Source organism: Eschrichtius robustus, chromosome 16 (assembly GCF_028021215.1).
Source record: "Eschrichtius robustus isolate mEscRob2 chromosome 16, mEscRob2.pri, whole genome shotgun sequence".
Lineage (NCBI taxonomy): Eukaryota > Metazoa > Chordata > Mammalia > Artiodactyla > Eschrichtiidae > Eschrichtius > Eschrichtius robustus.
The window spans coordinates 358,337-381,058 of NC_090839.1; the positions used below are offsets into that span (position 1 = coordinate 358,337).

Genomic DNA, 22,722 nt, shown 5'->3' on the forward strand with positions numbered 1-22,722 from the left:
GGGAGGTCAGTGCCCTACAGGTCGGTCTGCAGCAGACCATTAGCCCCCGTGGTGGATCGCAATTCAGATCTCAGGACTGCTATTTGCCGTGTGTCCCAGGCACGCTGTCCAGCCTCCTGGGCACCACACTTTTAAACTGGGAAAAATAGCAGCCCGTCCCAGGACGTCTGGGGATGGGAGGAGGAAAGGCCCATGGCACCATGTTGTGCTGTTGTCACTGTCGCCACTGTTACCGTTACTGAATAAGGCACAGCTGGGTGGACGAAGTGCCTCAACTTAAGCCCAGTCTTCAGGAGAAACGGGGGCCTCCCAGCAGCGTAGGGGTGGAGGCTGCCCCAGAGCAGGGAGCGCGTCCCGGAGGCCCCTAGACACGGGGCCCAGGGGTGTTGGGGTGTTCGGGGGACCTGGGGGGGGGGGCTGCTGCCAGAGTTGGGTGAGGTAAGGCTAAAGAGTGCGGCAGTAGCCCTACCCAGGGTGGTCAAGGAGCCTTGGACAGAGCTAGAAGGAGAGCCTGAGCAGGGAATCCAGGGCCATGGTAGAGGGACTGGGAAGGCCTGATCCAGGAGGTGTTTCTGGGGGTCACCCAATAGGACGTGGGCACCTGTGCCCAGGGCACAGGGGAGGAGAGGAAGGGCCTGGGGGTCAGCTGAGGCTTCCTGATGGAGAGTGGACTGTCGACCATGGGGCATAGTGGCAGGCTTCTGTGGGCAGGGACCACAGGACCTCTGAGACCAGGGTCATCCGCAGAGGACATGACAGTCCTGGGAGGGGATGAGGAAGAGGGCATGTGAAGGGGGCGGGGGGCAACGTGGCCAGAGAGACCAGCCTGAGCCGGGGGTCAAAGAAAGGGGCAGGGAAAGGGAAGGAGCCAAAGCAGGGGCCGGGGGGGTAGAACTGAATAAGGGTGACAGCAGATGTGGGGACACTACACTGGTGGCCCAGAACAGGAACAGGAGGGCCTCACCAGGCTCGGACTGGGGCCCCACCGGCCAGGGAGAAACCCTCCTGCCAGCCCCAGGTGGGCACCCTCAGCCAGCCTCCCTCCCCTGGGGGCTCCCCCTGAGAGAGGTGTCCCTCTTCTGAGGCCAGACATTGAGTTGCAGCCACGTGACTGAGCCAGAAGACCTAGGCCTGGGGCTCAGTTGGCTCCTCTGTAAAGTGGGGCTGCATGCGAAGCCTGTAGAGGGACCCTAGCTGGCCCTGAGGGTGGGACTGCAGAGGGGCTGGGCTCTCAGAGAGGGACCCTCACCACCCCCTCCTCCTCCTCCACAGGGACCTGCGCCCCTTGCCCTCCTGGGAGTGGGGGCTGGCAAGGAGGGGAGGGCTGGGAGGGCACCCACAGGCCTGTCCACACCGTGCAGAGGCCACCTGGTTCTGAGCCCTCAGAGCAGGGCTTTGCTGTCCGGGAGGCTCTTCTCCGGGGGGGAAAGCCCTCCAGCGGCCCCCATCTCAGGTGGGTGGAGTAGCTGGGAGGGAAGGTTCCACTGCCCCCGGAGTACAGCTCCTACACAGCGGCCTGGTTTGCTGCCCCTTACCAGGCAGCGTTGTGCTGGGGCTCTGGCCACTGGCTGCCAAAGGGGCTCCTGAGTCCAGGAGTTTACTCCTGCCCCCGTCCAGGGAGCCAGGCGCCTGAAGTGTCCTGGGGACAGTGAGGAGAGGCCGCTGCCAGAGCTCAGGGTGTCCCTAATCTGGGACACCAGCAGGTTGGTGGGAGGCCCACAAAAACGAGGAATTCGGAGCCACTCCCAAATCCTCCCCCGTGGGATCTGAACAAAAGCCCTTCTCCTCCCCGTGCTCTCGGAGAACCGCACTGGTGCTGACCACTGATTCTGCCGAGGGGAGAAGCCCACCTCTCTCTCGGAGGGGACAAGGCCACAGACTGGCCCCACGGTGAAAACCCCTCCAAGGAGGTGGGCTTAGCTGCCCGAAGGGTGCCGGATCCTGTGTGGAAAGGGGCAGGACGCATGGAGGCTCTGCCCGGAGCGCAAGTGCGTTCACAGCCGCCCTCGGAGAAGGCACACCGACCACCAGCGCCTGCTCGACCATCTGCCAGCCCAGGACCCCGGGACCCACCTCCTCAGGTTCCTCCTCTCGCTGGCGGCTGGGCTTGGTGTAGTCCAGGGGCCGGTCCCACTCGTCCTGGCGGGAGGCGTGGCTGGACGGGGCCGAGGTCACGGAGCTGCTGGGGGCGCCGGGGACGCTCTGGCCCTGGGAGGCATCAGGTGAGGCCACGCCGGGGCCGCCGCCGCCGCCGCCGCCGCCGCCAGGGAAAGCGTTCTCCCGCCTGCGGTGTCTGCGCATGCTCAAGTCCAGGGTTCCGTTCTCATCCACCTCGATGTCCGTGGCCTGCAGGGCCGAGGCAACGTCTGTGTTAGACACCACCCCCTTCCCACATGCGCCTCCTGGTCCATTACTCAGCTCACCGGAAGCCCAGACAGTGTCTCCCCCCAAAAGGAAGCAGGGCCAAACAGGAAGAGAAAAGCCAGTGAGAAGAGAGCGTCCTGAAGCTGATGTGGCCTACACTCTGCCCACTCCCTCGAGGCCTCCAGCGCCGTAACAGCAGACACTCGACACGGCAGCTCGTGTGGGCGCCAGAACACGTGCAGGGCCCTCAGACTCGGCGAGACAAGGGAGCACACGTGTGCACCGGCACCTGCGCCCCCTTAGGCACAGTGCACGGAGTTCGGAGGGGACCCACCCAATGTCTCTGCCCAGCAGGGTCAGCGGTCAGGAGGGAGAAGAGGAAAGAGTGGTAATCACCTAGCAGACCCTGGGTTTGCTGAGCCCCCTTCGTGCAGGTGGCACGTGCTCCTGACTGCAAATCCCAACCCCCTGCTCTGCCTCAGAAGGGGCTCCCGGCGGGGGACACACCAACCTTGCTGGGCAGGTCCTGCGGCTTCGTGCTGAGGTTCTCGGGCATCTCCCAGCAGCGCGTGGAGAGGTTCAGGATGGCCGTGGCGGCCATGTGTGCGGCCTCCGCGTCGTGGGCGTAGTCGAAGCCTGTAGAAGAGGACGAAGTGCAGGGGCTGGGCCTGGGGGGAGAGGCCTTTGGGAAAGGTTTGGCTGCAAAAAGGGAACAACAGCAGGCTGATATACAACCTGAACGGGAGGCGGCCACACAGACACAGGGTGGGGGGTACTTTGGGGTGGCTGGGGGCAAGCACACAGGGCGCAGCGACGTGAAGGTGGGCCCAGGGCTGGGCCCTCCACCCGCCGCCTGCACACCCACCCAGCCCCACCCCTGTCGGGTATGGAGAAGGCCATTTCCATCTTGACCGTAACTTGGGCAGAAAGGGCAAAGCCTCCAAAGACGTTCTAGCGTCCCTGATATTGCAGACAAAACGAGCTGTCTATCGGTGAATGCTTATTGAGAGACTAAAGTCTGCAAATAGGAGGAGTGTCTGGAATATCATTCAAGGAGGAAAATTTTATCACAACACCTCAAAAGGCTGATTTCGGTGTCGCCCCCCGCCCCCTCCGCCAATAGCCACAGCTTTGGTGAATAACATTATTGTTCAAATAAACATGATACATGAAGGCATAAAATGTTATCTTTTCTAGTAACTGTGCTATAACCATAAGATCACTCTCAGGTATGATTTCTGAGTAGTCAGGATATCGCCGGCAAATTTCCAGCGCCCCAGCGTAAGTGGGCACCTTGCGGGAAGGCATGAAGCCCCAGTCCCAACAAGTTGGAGAGACGCTCGCACTGCAGGTGGCCATTGTACTGATCAGCGTTTCTATTATTAACTTGTAGGAAACTCATCACTGCCAGTTTTGGGGGCTGACAGCAACCACCAGGGGCTGCCAGGTCCAATCTCATGTACGCTGGGGTGCTTTTCCATTTTATTTGTATTTCCAGGGCTACTAGGTTTGCAACTCACAAATTAGTGCAATAAGTGACCCCTCCCCCCCCCCCAAAAAAAAGACAAGAAGGCTTGTTCTGGAAGGTTTGGCGGAATGAATTTTGTCAGTGCGAGCACCCAGAAAGTTTGTTGCTAATATCACAAATGGCAGGTTGTATCCAGCAAGATGGCCCCCGCGCAGGAAGCATCTGTCGGGTACCCAGGCTCGGCACAGCGGTTGTCTGACCCTCCCAGACCCCCACCCCTCGAGCTAGGATAAACTGGCTGGGAACGGACGGCCAGGGGAGGGCACGCTCGTAGGCGGAACCATGTCAGCGACGTTGTTAAGTCTGCGGACACGCACGGCATGATGGACTTGAGTTTGTGTCACGCGTAGTGAGGAGACACGTCCAGTTTGATGGTGAGCGTGTGGGCAGCAACGTGGGTGAGACACGGACTCTGAGAAAGCCGCCGCGGGGATTGGGACGGTTTGGGCCCCAGGCTGGAGAGGACCGACACGCTGCTGCTGAGGGTTCCTCCTCCACTGCCCCTCAGACACTACACCTCCGGGAGCAGCTTTCCCCAACTTACATTTAAAGGCTTTTGGTGAGGTTTCGCTGGTCTGAATCTTTGGGGCAAGCACGCGCCTGCCAAAAACCTGAGCGTCAAAACTTGCGTAGTCGAAGGTGACCTTGGAGAACTTCTCCAGCTCCTTGGCCAGGTTGGCCCTGGGTGTGGTGGAGGCCACGCTGGGCCGGTGGCTTCCGTACGGAGGGACCTCAAGCTGCTTCACGAAGCACATGGGCCTGGGGTGTGAGACGGAGGTGAGAATCACGGAGACAGGACGCAAGGACTCTGTGCCACTCAGCCCAGTGCCCCGTGCCACGGCCTGGCCCAGCCATGCCTCAGACCCCGGCGCGGACAGAGACCCAGGCAGGCCCTCCCGCACGTCCACCACTGCAGGGTGCCTAGGGGCCGATGTGCAGGAAGAATTGCCACAGGGAAGAAGCGCTAGGAGCCTTGAAGAAACAGTGCGTGTCCCCTTGCGGACCGCGTCAACAGAGGAGGGAATGAGGAGAGCAGGTTTCTGAGCCCTTTGCAGGGAGCCCTAGAGGAGCATCCTTAGGGCGGCAGGCAGCCAAGGCAGAATTCTGGTGGTGGAACAACTTACAATTCCCCAGAGGGGAGGGAGCTGGGGTGCCTGGAGGGGACATGGAGGTGTTTCTGAGGATCAGCCTCAGGGAGGGCCGACCCAGCCCTTCGCAGCGAGGGGCCTGGCCCTCCACTGTCTTCTGCTGAAAGTCACTTGAGATGCCCCCGGAGGGGCTGCTGCAGGGGTTAAAGACAGGCATGAACGGACGCTGCAAGCATTCGGTCGCTGTTACTGAAGCGCTGGAAGAGCTCGCATTTTTAAGTGCACAAGAGATGGTGCGAAGACACCAGCCCTGACAGCACTGCAGCTATGGCAGGAGGAGACCAGCCTGGCAGAGAAAGGCCGCAGGGTCTGTACCGTTCTGTGGAGCGGCTTGTGTACCAGTCAGCTCAGAGAGAAAGAGTGGAGGAGGCCTGGGAGGGCCAAGCAGTGACTTCAGTCTGGAACAGGTGGGTGGGCGGAATTAAGAAGGAGCCAGAATCTGCCTGCCAATACAGGAGACACGGGTTCGAGCCCTGGTCTGGGAAGATCCCACATGCCGCGGAGCAACTAGGCCCGTGAGCCACGAGTACTGAGCCTGCGCATCTGGAGCCTGTGCTCCGCAACAAGAGAGGCCGCAACAGTGAGAGGTCCGTGCACCGCGATGAAGAGTGGCCCCCGCTCGCTGCAACTAGAGAAAGCCCTCCACAGAAATGAAGACCAAACACAGCCAAAAATAAATAAATTAATTAATTAATTTTAAAAAAAAAGAAGGAGCCAGTGGTGAGGCCCCCAAGGTGCCAGGCACCATAAGAACTTGAGTGTGACCCGAAAATAGGAGCCTGGTGCCAGGAGGGCCCTGCAACCACGATAAGGCGGCTCCGAAGGGCCTTGGGAAACTGATGCCACCAGAGCGCGGGCAGGCTCTCCTTCCCCCGGAGGGGTAGGGGCCCCTCTGGACCAGGCAGTGGCATCTGAGAAGTTGCTGGTGAGTGCTCAGGCACCCCTGGGGGGAGACGAGTCCTAAACTTAATGTCTGTGCCACGTTTTGGTGGCTTCCTCAGCCAGGGCTTCCGCCAGCAGCAGACTCAGTGTCCGTGAGGCCCACAAAGCTTTGCAAAGATTCTCCCCACACCCTGGGGTACAACATCCAGAAACGTGGCCCCACGGAACACATGGAGCCTGGATGGAAAGCTCTGCATCCCGGCCACAACTGCTACCATTCTGGGCTCCTCACCGAGGGCTCGGGAAACAAAATGTCACTGCCTCATTCAGGCCTCATGAGAAACTTCTGAAGTCGATAACGCTGTTGTCCCACTTTTACAGGCAAACAAACTGAGTCACATTCCTGGGGCACAACCTCCACCTTTGGCACCTGTTTGGCCCCCACCCTGGCCTCACCAAGCCTTACCTGCCTGGCAGTTTGACATTTCGTCAGTGACTTGGATCAAGGCAAGAAAACCGACAAGAAGCCAGAAGGAACGGAACAAGATGGAGGAGGGAAGCAGTTTCCACCATCGTGAGCGCCCCCTGGTTGAACGAAGCCAACTGGAGAGCAGGGCGCCCCAAGCACAGGGCTGCAAGGGCTCCCCAGGGCGGGAGGGCGAGGCCCGGCCCGGAGACCGCCTGCTCGTGACCCGCTGAGGCCAAGGCGGGAGGCCACGCTCCTCAGGCAGAGGCCCCGCCAGGCACGTGCCAGGGAAGGGACAGGTGGGGGGCGGAGGTGGCCCGCCCACCTCCAGACCATGGTCTGTGTCGTCGCCCATGCTCGTGGCTGCCGGGCGCCGGGCCTGGGCAGGGTACAGTGGGCCTGGTCTCCCACACTCTCCTTTGGGAGACAGACGTGGCACAGCAGTCTAGACGGGACGCCCTGTCAGTTCTGGCTCCTCGGAGACGAGGGAGCAGGGAGTCCACTGAGCAAGGACACGGGGGTGAGGGAGGGTCCCCCAGCATGGTGGGCGCCGGAGAACCGGTCCCACTGGGAGGAGATTCTGAAGGCAGGCTGCCGGGGGGGTGAGTGGCCTTGGGAAAGCTCCTCAGCCTCTGGCCTTGTTCGTGGCACCTACAGGGCCTTGCGGGTGAGATCACACTAAGCAGACTCGTCCTGAATGGTCTTTCAGAGGCCCCCTCATTGATGAGCCACGTCTACACGCACACACGGGTGCACACACACTCACACGTGTGCATATGCACCTAAACACACAGCACCTCAAGGGTCACGGGGAGCGGCACTCCGGAGGGTGCCGCTGGCCCCCACTCCTCTCCCCGGTTCAGGGTCCGTCCTGGGGTGAGCAGCTCCCAGAGCTCCCTAGACAGCGGGGTCCTGGGCTGGGGCAGCCCCCTCTCTCCAAACAGGACCAGCGACTCCACAAACAAATCCCTGAACAATCCCAAGCGGTGACATCAGACACCCCTGGGGAGAGCAAGGCAGGGGCAGCCGTGCGGGTGTCAGTGCCCACGAAACCACACTCCAAGTCCACCCTGGGAGATACCAGCACACACGTGCACATACACACGAGCGTGGACACACACACAGCGGCGGAGAGGCGAGAAGCCCCCTGGGCACTTGGGGAGGCAGCCCGTGAAGCCAAGCAGGACCCTGCAGGGCCTTCCCGGGTAAAAATGCCCCTGCGTGTCCCTGATTCTTGTTTGTAGGAAAAAAAAAAAGTCTTTACATCCCCTAGGCCTTCCCACCCAGTTCCAAAGAGCAGGTTCAATCAGTTAACAGGACAACAGAGTCACAGGGCTCCTAGTTCCTCCTGAAGAGGCAGAGGTAACAATCTGACACGTATCTCTGAGTCATTCTGCAGAAACTAAGACCCCCACCCGGTGGAGGGTGGTGATGGCATGCCGACCACAAGCACGTGGACCCCAGACTGGCTGGAACCGTAAGGCTGAGATTCCCGAAACGTCACCCAATTGCCTCACCATCCGCCAACCAGGAGAGGGTTCACGGGCTGATCACCCATCCTGGACCCTCTCCCCTCACACTGGCTGTAAAGACCCTGCCTGAAAGCCATCGGGGAGTCGAGTCTTCTGAGCACGAGCTGCCTGTTCTCCCTGCTCGGCTCTTGTAATAAACCTTTCTCTGCTCCAAACTCTGACCCAGTTTTGGTTTGTTTGGCCTCACTGCACATCAGGCGCATGAACTTGGGTTCGAAAACACCCCTCCCGGTCTGTGATTCATTTCACTCACCTGAGGATCCGATCCGAATTGGAGCTATTCTTGGAAGGATCTCCCGTCTGTGGCTGTTGCTTCTCATGAGATTTGGCTAATTTTTCGGCAGCAGCAATGGGACACCCAGACAAACTAGAGAAAGGACAGGAGGACAGCTGAGCCCTCCTCCAGGCCCCACCCGTCTGAGCCAGGAGCCGGGCATCAGCAGGAGCTCAGGGAAGGCTGTCTTTCCTATAGAGGCGGCCTTTCCCCCAGGTCTGTCCTCAAGCCCTCAAAGCACCTGCTGCTCAGTCAGCTTCTGTTTTCAGAAATTCTAAGCCAATGACACAGAGACAAAACGCACCCTAAAGTTCTTCAAGGCTCTGAGCAAAGGCACCTCCTCTGGGTGGGTCTGGGGCATGGGCCTGCCTCTCACCTCCCTCCTCTCCCCTCACCACCAACCAGAGCTGCTCACGTTCTATCAGCCCACGGGCCACAAACTGGCTGCTGACCCTGGAGGACATGGACCACCAGGGTCACACGAGGAGGGCACAGGTCCTTCCGAGGAAAGCACCCACGGATGCAGCTTCGACTGTCAGAACTGAGAAACTGCGATCAGCCAGGAGAGGTGACATAATCCCAGCCGTGTTGGGGAATTTAGCCTCTTCTCAGTGATTGGACCTCAAAAACTCTGGCCAATCCTTCCAGCTAAGTGTCACTTGCTGGAGCCACTTCACGCCCCGCCACGGCTGCAGCTACCCATGGCTCAGGGCGAGGGCGGGGGATACGGTGACCTCTTGCCAGAAGACGGCAGGCAACTCAAGCACCAGGGTCTCAGCGCCCCTACAGAGCAGCCAGGCTCGGTCCCGGCTGCTGAGGTTCTGCCTTGAGCAAAAGCTAGTGTCCAGAGGTTTCCCGGATCTCAGCAGGACAGGGTCTCTACCTGGCTCTCCCCACAGGCTGCAGGCCTCCCCACGCTGCCTGCGCCCATTCCTCCAGCCGCCCTCTGGTCTCTCGGGACCCCCACTCACAGTGGCACAGGTGACCACACCTCCAGGTGCTGCCCTGCTCCCACCAAAGGTCTGCCCTGACCTTGCACTCACCCCCCAGGGCGGCACACAGGGAGACCGTGTCCCAGGCTGGCGCATGCACTGCAGGCACCCCCCTCCATGGCCCTCACCGTTCCCAGCCCAGCCAGCCCAGCCGCGTACCTTCTGTGCGTGTTACGGTTGCTGTTCACGTGGCCCTGGCCTGTGCAGCCAGGAGTGGGGCACTTGAGCACGTTCTCATGCATGGCCAATACTGCAAGACAACCGGGGGGAGCCAGTGAGCACCACCTGCCGCGGGGGATGCCGGAGCCCCAGGCCCGGCTCACTCAGGCCACGCCCCCTCCCATGGTGGCCCTGGCCTCCCTGAGGCAGAAACCAGCTCAGCCTTACAACCTCCCTCCTCTGAACTTAATGGTCACGATTACTGCCTCTCGCCTAGAAGCGAGGACAGCGTTTCTCCTCCTGAGCCATCAGAACGCAGACAGCGGCCGCTCTCCAGCTCCAGGGCCTGGCCTCCCCTCCTGTGTGCCCGTGCCTGTGGCCGGTTTCCAGGGGCCCTGACCCAGGCTGCTGTCTCAGGGTGAATAACGGGGCATGTGCTCCGCGTCGCCATGCTCGTAGGGCCCAAGTCTGGGCTTCTGGACGTGGCAGTCCAGAGGGACAGGGTCCTGGGTGGCCACTCCTCCATGTGGACACCATCCAAACACCAGAGGCGGCCTGAGCCGCGCAGAGCTACTCACTCTCCGGGGGGATCCTGTCCTTGTGGGGGCAGCCAGACAGGCTGCGGTGGTGCGGGTACAGCCCAGTGACGTGGCCGGTGCCGTCACAGCCTGGGGTCGGACACTTGATCTCACGCTTCTCAGCTCTTGCGGGATCTAAACACACAGGGCCTCTCAGTCAGGGGGCGGCCAGGAAGCTGGGTGGGAGGTGGTGAGCAGGGCGGCGGCAGGGCAGCTCACGATCCTTCACTCTGGCTGTCCGGAGAGGGGAGTGACCAGACTTCCCAAGAGCCCAGAAGGGACCGTGGCTGGACCGCACGGGGACCCCGGAGAGACCGTCCACGCTGGCTGTCTGGGTGGAAAAGCCCACAGACTGCGGCAAGCCACAAACAGCGGGACCTGCAGGGCTTCAGGGAGGACCCCCCGGCTGGCGGCTGGCACCTCTGCCCTGTCTTGCTAATGTCATGCGAGGGCCACTGGCTTCAGGGGGGGGAGCCAGGCCTCTGCACAGAGAGGTAGAGCTATGTGACAAGGTCTCTGCCAGGACACGCCCTTTGTATTTGACAATAACGGGGACAGAGGGGCTAAGTGACTTACCCAAAGCAGCTAATAAAGGCCTGGGCAGAAATTTGACCCCAAATCTCAGTTACTGACCTCGTACAGCCTCTGCAGGCCCAGAGAGGTCACTTTCAGTGTGGGGCAGAGGGACTGCCTCTCAGGACACGCACGGTCCCCAGAGCACAGCCAGTGTCCCAGAGAAACTTCCAATGGAGCCGTCCGTCCCCTTTGGTAGGGAAGCCACAGTGCAGAAGTCACAGACCACGCTGGGAAAGCCCACCCCAGGGAGGGCAGGGCCCTGGCGGGCTCTGTGTGACTTAAATGGGGGGACGTTGTCCTTTGACCACCAGGCAGGCAGGGGCACCCTAAGGGTCACAAGCCTCTCCCGGGCCCTGCCTTCCTGGGCTCGCTGTCGCCGGCCTCTCTGTCCAGGGCTTGTACGGCGTCTGCACCTCAGCGTCAGTCGGTCCCTGAGAACCAGTCCCACTGTCCTCCGTGGCTCGGGCCTGCTCTGCGCTGCCCATTGCGCCCAGCCTGGCTACCTGCCTCACCGACCACGGGCTGCTTCTGTCTGGCCCACACCACCTGCCCCCGCCCATGCCCCCCAGCCTGTAAAGGCCTCAGGACTCGTCCCTGGGCCCGGGACTGCGCATCCCTGGGAGGGGGCGGGGCAGGGCCAGGTGCCCAGCCTACCTTTGCTGCAGTAGCTCTTCCGGGTGGCGTCCAGGGGCCTCGCCGCCTTCCCTGGCTCGCCCGGGCCCGGCGGGCCTTGCTCAGCGGGTGGGCAGCCCGGCTCGCGGACGGCCCGCACCTGCTCGGCCTTCAGGGCGATGGCCTGCTCCAGGAGGCCCAGGTTCCCGCGGGTCATCATGTCGTACATCTCCGACTCGTCCGTGACTGTGGACTTCTGGGACCTCGAGTCCTCGTCCTTGCCATCGTCGTCGGAGCGCACTTCCACGAGGACGGAGAACGCGGGCTTGGGGCTGGGAGACGCCGGGCGCCGGGGCTCAGAGGCCTTCGGTGGGGGGGCGTGGGGGGTCCCGTCCTGGCAGATCACGTCAGGAGGGGCCTCGTCCTCGTCCTCGTCCTCGTCCTCGTCCTCATTGCCCAGGGCCACCCTCTGCTTGCTGGACACCTCGCTGGCCACGCCCTCCAGGGACTGGGGACACAGCTCCTGGGAGCGCTCACTGGTGACTTCGATCACCTCCTCTGCGTCCTCCGGCTGGATGAAGACGTCCTTCTCCCGCTCATCGCTGGTGGCTCCGTCCTCAGCCTCCTCCCGCACCAGGCGCACGATGCCAGCACCTGGCTTGGCCCCCTGGCCCGAGTCTGCCCCGACCAGTGTCTCTTCAGCGATCTGGCCCAAATTTAGGAGAGAAGTTGCAATGATCTCCTGATAGCTGCTGTAGCTGCCCTTGGAGGGGCCCGTGAGGCTGCTGATGGGATTGGATCCAAAACGAGCCTTGACGGGGCTCCTTTCTGCACAAAATCAGAAACTGTGTGGTAGGTACACGGGGAAAGAGGGCAGGTCTCCAGGCGGGGCTCCTCCAGCCTGCCCCACTGCAGCTGGGGGACACCAAACCCCCAGAAATGGGCTCGGGGTCAGAACTGGGCTCGGGGTGGCCGTTTTTGTCAGCCCCTCTGCCCAGATCTGGAGATCACAGTAAGCTTATGTTGGGAGGTAGATGGAGAAATCACCACTGTATTTTGAAACTGAGAATTACTCTGATATTTTTGATTAACGGTCCTCCCTGTTATGTGTACTTTCTTAAATCAGGCAAATCTACATTTCATAAAATGGAGCTTAAAGAATGGATCAGATTTTTAAAAATTGTTTCATAACTGAGAAGCAGCAGAAGTTGAAGTTTGAGTCTTTGAATTGCCATGGCTAAGAAGTAGTGGGTGCCCCCTGGGATCATCGACAAGGACCCCCGGGCGCAGCAGCCAGCCCACGTGCTCCCGCTCTAGGAGGGGCTGAGCCAGGGCCGATGCCTGAGCGCCAAGCCCCCTCCTTTATAAGAAACCCAGCAAGCGAGGGTCCCTGGCCCTGCACCCTCTCAGGCAGAGCCGGGTCCCCAGGAGGGAGGCGGGTATGAGGACCCTCCCAGCAGTGGCTCCAAAATGGAATAAAAATCCGCCTCAGGCCCTGAGAGGTGAGAGCGCCAGAAGCTCGGAGGTGCTGGGGGGTTTGGGCCTCAGGCCTCAGCCACATCCCCAGGACCCTACAGCCAGCCAGGGTCTCGGGACGTGGACGTGTCCCACCTTCACACTAGTGTTTGCCAAGGGCTGGGGCCCCCGCAGGGAAGAAGGTGCCAGCAGGGAGACCCCCTCAGTTCCCGCTGCCCGGCCCAGCTTCCCTGAACACCCGCACCATCCCCCCTAATGCCAAGCAGACCCCTTGCCCCCCCTGCAGGTGGCGCTCCTGAGGCCACGTGGGGCGGGTCTACCTGAGACCCCGCCCCACAGACACACAGCCACGTCCATCTGTCTGTCCGTCTCTCACACACACAGACACACACCCAGATGCACAAGGTTCACCCACAGATGAGCCTCTGGGCCCCCCGAGCCCCAAGCGCCAGCCCCTCCCCAGGAGGCCTTGCAAACGTCAGACAAGCGGCGCTTGTTCTCAGCAGGGCTTCCTCGCTCGCGGGAGCCCCGCCTGCTCACAGGCTGCGATTCTCCGGGGCCACACTAAGCGCCTTTATTCAGGAGAGAAAGAGCAACAAAGCACCTTCAGCTGGCTCGGGGCGATGAATGTCCTCCTGTCCTGACGCCGCGGCCTCGTCCTCCTCCGCAGTTCCTTCCGATTCACCAGAAACAGAGGCGCCCTTCACCTCGGCGTCCTCGCTGCCGTCGCTCTCCACGCCGTAGCCCTCGTCCAGAGCCAGCTTCAGGGGCTGCGCCTTCCGCCTGGACCCCAGGTGCTCGGCCTCGGCGCCCTCCAGCTTCCTCTTCTTGGCCAGAGGGCAGCTCAGCAAACTGGGAGGGAGGAGGCCGGGCCGCCCTGTCAGCACCGCCCGGGCCCCCGGCCTTCACCCTCTGCAGCGCGTTCCCTGTCCTGAAAATCTCTCTCTGCATCTCATCACCACCCCTCCGCCAAAGCCCCAGACTCAAGACTGGCAGGTTGACGTGTTCAAAATCTTACAGTAATTGTCCGCGTTAAAAAGGACCTGATTGTGCTTTACATTTCACTTCCTGCTTCTCTGGGAAGGCCTAACCTCAATGGCCCTGTCCACGCCAGAGTCATTCCCCCTGGGATGGCCAGCGGTGGGGGCCGGCCCAGGCTGCCCTGCTCCGTGCCCACCACCCCCCAGGCAGGTCGTCAGCAGTGCCCAGGCCCTTCCTTCTCCGCCTCCAGACCCTTCGCACCCTCACCCACCCCCTGAACCTGGCACCGCAGTCGGGGGCCCCTGAGGTCCAGCAGACCCCCGGGATGACAGCAGTGAGAATAGCCAGCCCGTGTGTGCCGGCTCTGCTCTGGGCTCTCCCGCACAGACACCTCCGGCCTCACAGCAGCCCCGAAGGGGAGACACCGGAAAGGCACGCCACAGCCGCGCTCGGCCTCCCAGTAACAGGGTCACATGGGAGGCCACCGCAGCTCGGCAGCCAAGAGCAGAGGCGGAAGGTTCTGGACCCACAAAGGGTCCCAGAGCAGGAGAGGAGCTCCAACCCCCCAGCAGCCCAGCCTCTTTCCCAGGAACCTTGCTGAGGGCCCTCCAGCCTCCTTACCTTCGGTGCCTGGAGTACTTGCCCCGGATATGTCCCGAGCCCGTGCATCCGGGAGTGGGACAGCTGGGGGGAGACAAGCAGGAGGGGTCACCTGGGGGCGGGCCCCGTGGGGCATGGGGAGAGGGTCCGAATCTCGGGGCCCAGCCCAGACCCTCACCCTGGGAAGCAGAAGATTGTCTCCAAACGGTTCATCTCAGAATGGCTGCTTGCAGTTTGCAAAAAATTAATGAAATAACTCACCCCCATTTATACAAATGAATGGCTCGTTACAATTTTATGAGAGTGTTTAATTAAAGATCTGTGTGTATGAAATCAAGGCTGGACGACTTCCTTTTTCCACAATGAGTCTTTCCCACTGCAGGCAAACCACCACCAGGCTTCCAGGGGGCTGGGAACAGGGAACCTCCAGGGCGCCCCCAGAACCAGCACCTGAAGCTGGCCCAAGTGCAAAGCACAAACACGGGGATCCTCCATGGCCTTCAAGACGCTGCGAAGCCCTGCCAGGCGTGCCCTTCGCTGGCACACTGAGCCGACGCCCCCAGGCAGGAACAACTCTGCAAAGGTGCAGTTTTGACCCAAGCCACAGGACCCCGGCTGGAAGTGGCAGCAAAGACCCCACTCTGGAACTTGCAGCCTGGTGTGATCCCAGCTTCCCACGAAGGGAGGTGAAGCCAGGAGGGCCGATGACCCAGGAGCTGCCATGAGACCTCGGTGGGGCGAAGCCTGGCCTCTTACAGCTCCAGGAGTTCCTCTCCCTTCACCATCAGCTGTCTCGCCACAGAACCAGATGGTGGGAAGCTCTGGAAACTTCCAGTCACGGGCACAGACCACCCAACCCACTTCCCCAGGAGTCAGCTCCCCAGGGCAGCACGGGGCCTGTGTGGGGCTTGAGGCCAGGGTCCTGTGGGCTTTTGAGACGGAGAACCCGTGGTGGACACAGGGGGAGCCCGAGCTCCTCCCGGGAGGAATCACCGCAAGGTGCCCCCATCCCAGAAGGCACAACCTTGTCGTCACGGGGTCTGAGTCCCCCACCTCCGAGCAGGCTCTCCCAGAGCCTGGGAGGAAGGTTGTGCGGCCCCCCCGACACCAGTGGGCTCATGAGGCTCAGAGAGGGGCACCACTCTGGACCTCTGTCCAGACACACTGCTGTGTCTAATCTGGTCGATCACGGACCTGACTACAGAGGACTGTGGGGTCCCACCGGCCGGCAGGCCACACTCGCTGACGGATCAGCAAGAAACAGAACAGTCCGTGGAGGCAGGGTCACGCCCCCCAGCTCAACGGTGGCCTTTGCGGGAGCCGGGGTCTCTGAGGGGGACGCACCCTGCAGCCCCCCATGATGAGGCCACCGTGGCTCGTCTCCTGGTGTTTAAAAGAAGAGAGGAAAGGAGAGAGGGAGGAGAGGGAGAGGAAGGGGGAGGATGGGGGGGGGGGGAACATGCGAACTTTACTGTGCGTTTCCTTTCCAGGCAGACAGGACTTGCTGCTGCCCAAGGCCTCTCCCTCTGAAATCTATGCCCCACACTTGCTGTCACTTTCTCAAGAACTAGCTTTGAGACTCTTCACAAAAGCTCCTTGTTATTGGGGATTTGAAGCTGAGGTCCCAATTAGTCGATTAATCACTGAGTCAGTCAGGCAATTAGGTGCCAGCTGCTGTGGCACTGGCACTGCCCCCAAACACGTCACCTGCTCCGAGCCACACCTCCGCCCACCAGTTCAGAAGCACCTGGCCTCCAGCCCTGAGGGCCAGCCCCTCCAAGGGCAGTGGGCCAGGCATGCACCACATGTGCAGAGCTGCCAAGGGCCACTCTGGGAGAGGAATCTGGAGACCCCCTTCTCCCCATGTGCCAGCAGAGGGAGTACCCGTCGAAAGCGACCTGAGACCCAGCCGGGGCCCCAGGGGTTCAGCGCCAGCAGGTCACCCTATGGGCACCCCCAGTGCTGGTAGGATGCGCTCTGTGTGCTCGGGGCCGGAGGGCAGGGTGAGGCACCAGCTCTGGTTCCAGGCCTCTGGAGCCCCTCCCCAGCATGGGGGAAGAGGGAGACCCGGCCAAGCCCTCCCCCGATGCCCCAGCATGGCGCCGCGTGTGGCAGAGACAGGGAGGTGGGCAGAGGGCCTGCCTGCCGTCAGCCTGAGCGGGGTCCTGGCGATGGCTCGGAGGGATCTGAGGATCTGAACATAAACAGTAGTTCTCAGGCCGTGGCGGAGGCTGGGAGGAGCCATGCCCCAGCAGGAGCCCCTGGAAGGGACTGGCTTCCCTCCGGCCCCGTGGAGGCAGGTAGAGGGCTCCCCACTCCCTTCTGTCGCCTTGGCAGGAGCTGGCCAGTGGCTCAAGAGGAGGCCGTCAGGTGAGGACAGGCGGGCTGGGGACTGGGGCGCGGGCGTGGCAGACGGGCGTCCTTCCCGGGACTGGGACCCCGAGAGGGGTCCACCCACTCCCTTCTGCAGAGAGGGCGGCGCCCACCTTCCCTGCGTAAGCCACCTCCCACAGCGTGGACAGCAGATGGGCCCCATGGAGACCGGGGTGCGGGGGTGGGGGGGGGGCGGGGCGGTCTGCTGGCTCTTCACTGCGCAAAGCGAAAGGCCACCAGACCCGCTTGTTTTCTCTCAGGGACTCGGCTTCACGGCAGAGCAAGAGCTGAAGGGGCTCCGGGTGGGAGGAGGCAGCTGGGAGTCCTGCTTGGTCCAGGCCCACCCGCTCCTCAGCTCGTTTCCTAGCAACCGCCCCTCGCCGGCAAGCGGCTCCCGGAGTCTCTGCTTGAGCTGGGGAAAGGGCCGCTGGGGGCGGTGGGCCACAGACTCTGGGTCCACAGGGTGCAAGTCCCTCGTCCACAGAGTGAGTCCTGCAGGTACAGCTTCCCTGTGACCCGTCCTCCCGGCAATCGATTCCGAAGGGCTTCCTCTGACATCCCAGTGGCGCGTCTGCCCCAGGGTCGCTCTCCCTGTGCTGGCGCCCACTGCGAAGGCCCCGCCGGGACCAACCACAGCCCACCACGTGCTGGCAGCAGGAGTCGGGCTCGCAGCGCCTGCCCCTTCCCGCGGGGTGAACGCACAATCACAGCGCCCCATTGATCGTGCCCCAGGGGTGGTTTGTGGCCAGCAAGCGGTTGTGAACTCAGGCGTGAGTGGCACGTTCCACGTGGATGTCCCTCTAAGCACCGATTCTCAGAAGCGGGAAGAATTGCTGAGGACATCGTTGCTAGAACACGTCAGTGCATCTCTCCCCGGTTTCTCCATCAGATTGCATGCGGGTCTCACTATCACCATGTACACAGGGTGAGACCAAGAGATCGATGACGCTGGGCAAGATCCAGATGCTCGCACGATCCCCTTACTCACACTGGGCAAGTCCGCTCTTAGAGTATTTCAAAACAAATCTACTCTGGGTCATTTTTGCTTCAAAGTTTCAAGAGAAACCTAGCCCTTCGGGTTTGCCTTTCCAATCTCCTCCGTTACTTCATCTGTTGCCAAAATTAACAGCTGTTACCAAAACTCAAGTCCTGTGCCCAGCCTCCTCCCCCTCGTTGTCCCCAGGATGTCCCCAGGATGGTGAACGTCACGTAGCCCAAGGGAAGCAGCACCTCCTCCGGGAGACCTGCTCTCCACCCTGTGGCCCGCGGCCCCTCTGAGCGCCACGTGGGGTCTCCTCCAGTGGTCCACCCGCAGACCCCTACCCTCCAGGGAGCCGACCACTGTGCTCCCTGCAACTCCCAGGGGCCTGGCTTGGCTGCTGTGCCCCCCTCACCCTCCAGCCCTGCGACCAGGACTGGCCTTTGAGCAGGAGGGTGTGTGATTCAGCTATTCTGGCTGCCTGAATCCTAACCCTCCGAGCCTCAGTTTCCACACTTCACAAGTGGGGAAACACCACCAGCCGCCAGCGCTTCCATGAGAATCCCTGAGATCGGACGGCACTGTGCAGCCGCTGCAGGTCCCGCCACACGCGTGGGGCTCTGAGCACCGCTCCCACGTCCTTCCCCTCCCGCCTCCGAGTTACAGCCTCAAAGGCTGGAGAGATGCTGGGAGGTTTTGGGGTCTCATTTTCCTGACTGGCAAAAGCCATCCACTCAGCCACTATCTGGTGAAGAATAAGATGGTCCCCAGACGTGTTCACTGTCTAGTGAGACTCTTCACCCCTAAGAATGTAGTAGTGGCTTATGCCCTGGAACCATGCAATTAGGTGGAGAGAGCTGTTCCAGGCTGGGGCAGAGGGAGCACGGAAGAACAGCACCCACCCTCAGTAACTAGAAAGCTCTGTTTTCCTCCATCCGCGAGTCTGGAAGCCCACAGAAATGTCCATCAGGGAGTGGCCATCACCCCCAAGCCCACAGCACAGGCGGAGCAGCAGCGTGGTGAACTCAGCCCCAGAGCTGCCCCAGGGGCGGGAGGTGGGCTCGGAGCCCCTTCGTCCCTCCGGCAAGCCTCAGGCAGGGTACCTTGGCCGCAGTTCAAGTCTGGCCCCATCTCACAGGAAATTTATAAAAATCAGACGGGGCATCCAGAGCCCACCTGGCACACTGGGGACCTTCCCTTCCTTCTCCAGTGCTCTGAGCCAGATGCACTGGCACCACCCCTCGCCCGAAAAGGGGGGATGCGAGAGGCTGGTTTCCTTGCCAGTCACTGGAGACCATTCACTGGAGCTCTGTCTGGGCAAGATGGCCCAGGGGCCGGCCCTGGGAGCCCCGGGAAGAGCCCAGGCCCACAGAACCTGCAGTCCGAAGGCCACATGGGGTGGTGCTGGGGCAGTCCAGCACGTAAGCGTTGGGGTGGCTTTCTCTCTGGCCTCCCCCCAGCCCCTCCCCTCCACACACACACAAAGGCTTTGGCCAAGCTCAGGACGGAAGCCAGCAGGCGAGGGCAAGTCAACCTCTGGGGAGGAAGCCTGGCCCCTCCTGCTTCAACCCAGCAAATTGCCGTGTGTCTGTCCTCCCTCCTGTTCAGGATGCCCGTCCCTGTGAGGCCAGCCTTGAACCTGGAAAGTCACAGAGCTCAGCCGATACATAAGCCACTGCCTGCCCTCAAGTCAGTGGAAGACTCGGGCGTGGGCCAGCCTGTGCCCTCATCTCTGGCCGAGGAGCCACTAAGACAGCACCTTGCTGCTGGCTGAGGACCATGGTGACAGTCACGTCCGAGGGGTGACAAGGTGTGAGCACATCTGTGCCACCGTGCAAGGCTGGCTGCATGGTGGCGCCAGGACCAGGTGGGAGAGGACGAGGCAGGGCGAAGACAGATGCGCACAGGCCAGGCAGAAAGGGGCCTCGTCAGGGAAAGCAGGGGCCCGGGCGCGGTTGCTCAATTCCAAGCACCCAGTGCAACGTTTAGGACGAACAGGGTCACAGGCGTGCACCATGCTGGGTGCGGGCAGGAAACCTTTCTTACCTGAGGTCGGCACCTGTGGGCTCTGGGGGAGCTGAGTGAGAGAAAGAGAAACAGGGAAACTCGTGTGGGAAGCAGAACTGAAAAGGCACGTGTATCTTCACAGCACAAGCGACTGAAGAGCGGGGGCGACCTCCGTCCTGAACCCCGCTTTCCCTGGCCTCCTAGAATGTCCTCCAGGGTCTCACAGAGGGAGCTGCCTCCTCCAAGCCGGTGCTCATGTCAGACCTCCCCCAACCCGGTGGCTGCTGGTTTTGCAGAGCCAGACAGAGGCCCCAGCTAAGACAGGCTCCCTGGGACAGCATCTCTTTCTCTAATCTCAGGGAGAAGTCAGCTTCTGGCTGGAAAGAGGACCCAGAGGATGAAGCTGGCTGGAGAAGAGAACAGGTGGCCCAAGCACCTGGTCCCTCAGTGATGGGGCCTCTGGGACAAGAACTTTCAGGAGCCTGCCTGGCAGACACTTGAGAAGCTCGGGGCGTCTGGCCCCTCCTTGAGGGCCACCCACGCCCAGGAGCAGTGTGTGCCCTGTGGTGTCGGGGTGGCAAGGCTGGCCAGGGTGTCGGGACTTGGTCCTTGCCGAGCAAGCAGGGCCTCAGCCCCTCTCCCCACCCCAGTGCCAGCTCGACCCAGCAACATCCCAATGCCCTCAGCGCCAAGACTAACCTCCTGGGAGGCAGAGAGGCTAGTGATGTGAGGCTGGCGGCCTCTCCTTCCCAAACAGAACAGGTCTAACGGGTTTTGCTTTCCGTCACCTCATCTCCTCCCCAGCAGGTGCATCTGGGCCAAAAGCCCCCCAGTGGCCATGGCCCTCAAATGCACCCTGAGGCTGAAGAAGCCTGAGGCCACCAGGTGCCCAGCATAGGGGAGGAGCGTCCCAGGGGCGAGGCACTGCTGCGGAAAGTGGCATTTACAGCTTTAGGACCTGGGACTCTTGGCCAGAGACAGGCTGTGGACGGCCCAGGCCAGACTCTGCTGGGAGGGGAGGGTGGAACTCACCTCGGAGGGCCTTGGATCTTGTACGAGCTCTCTTTTCGTCATTTTCTAAGCTCATCTGCAAGTAAAAACAACTGTGCTGTCAACGGGAAGACGGCAGAACCACCCCTGTGTCTGCAGCGTCACCTCCAGGCGTTTTCTGTCTCAAGCTTCACCGGCGCCTGTGAATCTGACACAGGAGACAAGGACAGGTCACAGGGCAGGAATGGCCTGCGGACCTGCGTGCAGCAGGTGAGGCAGAGGCGCTTCGGGGCGGAGACCGCTGGCCCCGTCGTGTCCCTCGTCTCCTGCTCTGGGCCCTCCTGCTGCCCCCAGGCTCACATCCGAGGAGGAAGCTGCAGCCACCAAGCCTTCATTAACGTCGGGGTGTCGTAACACACGGTCCCCTGGCGACACCACCCACCGCAGACTCTGACCCCGCCGTGCTGAGAGCCCAGCTTCCCCTGGGGGTTGGTGACCCCGGCACTCGAGGGTCGTCTTGTCAGAAACAGGTGCCTGGGACCTGAGCGGGGCACTGTCCACCGTGCGTTGTCCCACGGAGAGCCCAGGGGGGCAGCCTGAGCTTGGGGACCTGATCGTCCTCAACATGAGCTGGGCACCGCGAAGCGTGGGCGCTCCCGGCAGCACAGGGGCCTCCAGGCACCACTGCCCAGTGGAAGAGAGTGCAGGCCATCCGCATCGTTTAACATTTTCTAACAGCCACGTCACAAGTGTAAACAGAAGCGGGTGAAATTGATTTTAATACTGAACTTTACTTAGCCCAACCTCTCCGAAACATTATCATTTCAACAGTATCAACAGAAAAAGTTATGAACGGGATTTTGTTTAGTGCTAACTCTTAGAAATCCTGCACGTGTCCTGGACTCACGGCCCCTCTGAGTTTGACCAGCCACATGCCAAGGGCCCACGGCCACGGCACTGGCTCTGGAGGCGGGAAGCAGACGGGGGTGAGAACTGGTAGGAGTGCAGGCCGAGGTGTCACCTGGATCCGACACACAGGCCACCCTCCCAGAGATGCTGACTCCCCCAGGAGAGAGTGAGTGGAGGCCCTCGAGGGGCACGGGGACCCCGCACTGTCCAGACCCCGCACGTCCTCTGGCCACCCTGCCTGAGCCCATCAGCTCCTGCCCCGCATTCTCTGCCTCAGACCCACTTCCATGCGGGCTGCTGCCCACGCCCTGTCCTTCCAGGGAACGAGGCAGAGCCCCGCGAGGGCAGGGACGCCCCCGGGGCACAGGTCATCACACGGGATCCTCAGCCGGGTCTGGGCAGGAGCAGGAGACAGAAGGGGCCCTCTTCCCAGCAGGTGTGCCCTGTGGTCAGGGAGGGGAGGGAGCAGCCCCACCTCCCAGGCCCCCAAGAGGCCATCAGAGCAAAGCCAGGCGGTGGGAAAGGAGCAGCCGGAGAGAGGCTTCAGTCCCCAGAGGCCAGCACGGGGCAAGCAGCTAAGGTCCCGCTCAGGAAGAAAGACGAGGGACTCCTCCCATTAACTCCCCAGCTCGTAAGCTAGAACTTGCAAAGTGAGCCCCCCACCCCGGGCAGCACGAATGTACAAAGATTGATGTGCTGTGTTAAGGACGGAAATCACAACCTGGGGTAATTTATGCAGCCGTCGACTCCAGGCGGTAGAGCTGAGAGCTATGCGTTTACAGCCTCCCGACAGCACGGACGACAATTACTATAATTTCTATTTTTAAAGCAGAGTTCCCCATGGACCAATGGCTCACATTTAAAGTGAAGAGAGGAGCAGGTGTCAAAGGGACTTCATTACATTTATGAGCCTTCAAATGTCGTCTGCGCTGAGCCCAGCACAGCGGCTTCCGATGCAGTGGCACAAAGGGGCCGAGGCGTCTGATTGCCAGGCCGCTCTCAGCTGAAATGCAATCTACAGCTCTTTTTTTTTTTTTTTTTTTTTTTTTTTGTCAGTTTTCCCAAGGAAATTGGCGATCCTTCTGCTGGGTTAAAGCGTGCCTTGGCAATTTGGATTTCCTGAAGATAAATTATTCAAAGAGCACAGAATAGAGAGGGTTGCAGGATGTGTACGGGCGCTGCTTGCACACTGCAAGCTCCTGTTGACAGAGCTGACAGCTGTGGCATTCATTCTGCCAAGCACCTTTCCATTTGCAATTTATCTGCATCAAATGGTCAATAAGTGAGAAGTTCTCT

General features: G+C 61.3%; 1 protein-coding gene across 1 annotated transcript in view; it reads right to left on the bottom strand.

Moving 5' to 3' along the window:
* MYT1 (myelin transcription factor 1) overlaps nucleotides 1–22,722 on the bottom strand; it is a 42,783-nt gene that overhangs the window by 14,652 nt on the left and 5,409 nt on the right. The window contains exons 2-12 of the mRNA XM_068566033.1: nucleotides 20,560–20,614; nucleotides 19,567–19,597; nucleotides 14,190–14,252; nucleotides 13,192–13,439; nucleotides 11,154–11,939; nucleotides 9,924–10,058; nucleotides 9,346–9,436; nucleotides 8,174–8,287; nucleotides 4,437–4,651; nucleotides 2,876–3,000; nucleotides 2,074–2,346 (exon numbers count right to left, since the gene is read on the bottom strand). Of these exons, the coding sequence (XP_068422134.1) occupies nucleotides 2,074–2,346; nucleotides 2,876–3,000; nucleotides 4,437–4,651; nucleotides 8,174–8,287; nucleotides 9,346–9,436; nucleotides 9,924–10,058; nucleotides 11,154–11,939; nucleotides 13,192–13,439; nucleotides 14,190–14,252; nucleotides 19,567–19,597; nucleotides 20,560–20,614 (2,136 nt within the window). The remainder of the gene's footprint in view (nucleotides 1–2,073; nucleotides 2,347–2,875; nucleotides 3,001–4,436; nucleotides 4,652–8,173; nucleotides 8,288–9,345; nucleotides 9,437–9,923; nucleotides 10,059–11,153; nucleotides 11,940–13,191; nucleotides 13,440–14,189; nucleotides 14,253–19,566; nucleotides 19,598–20,559; nucleotides 20,615–22,722) is intronic.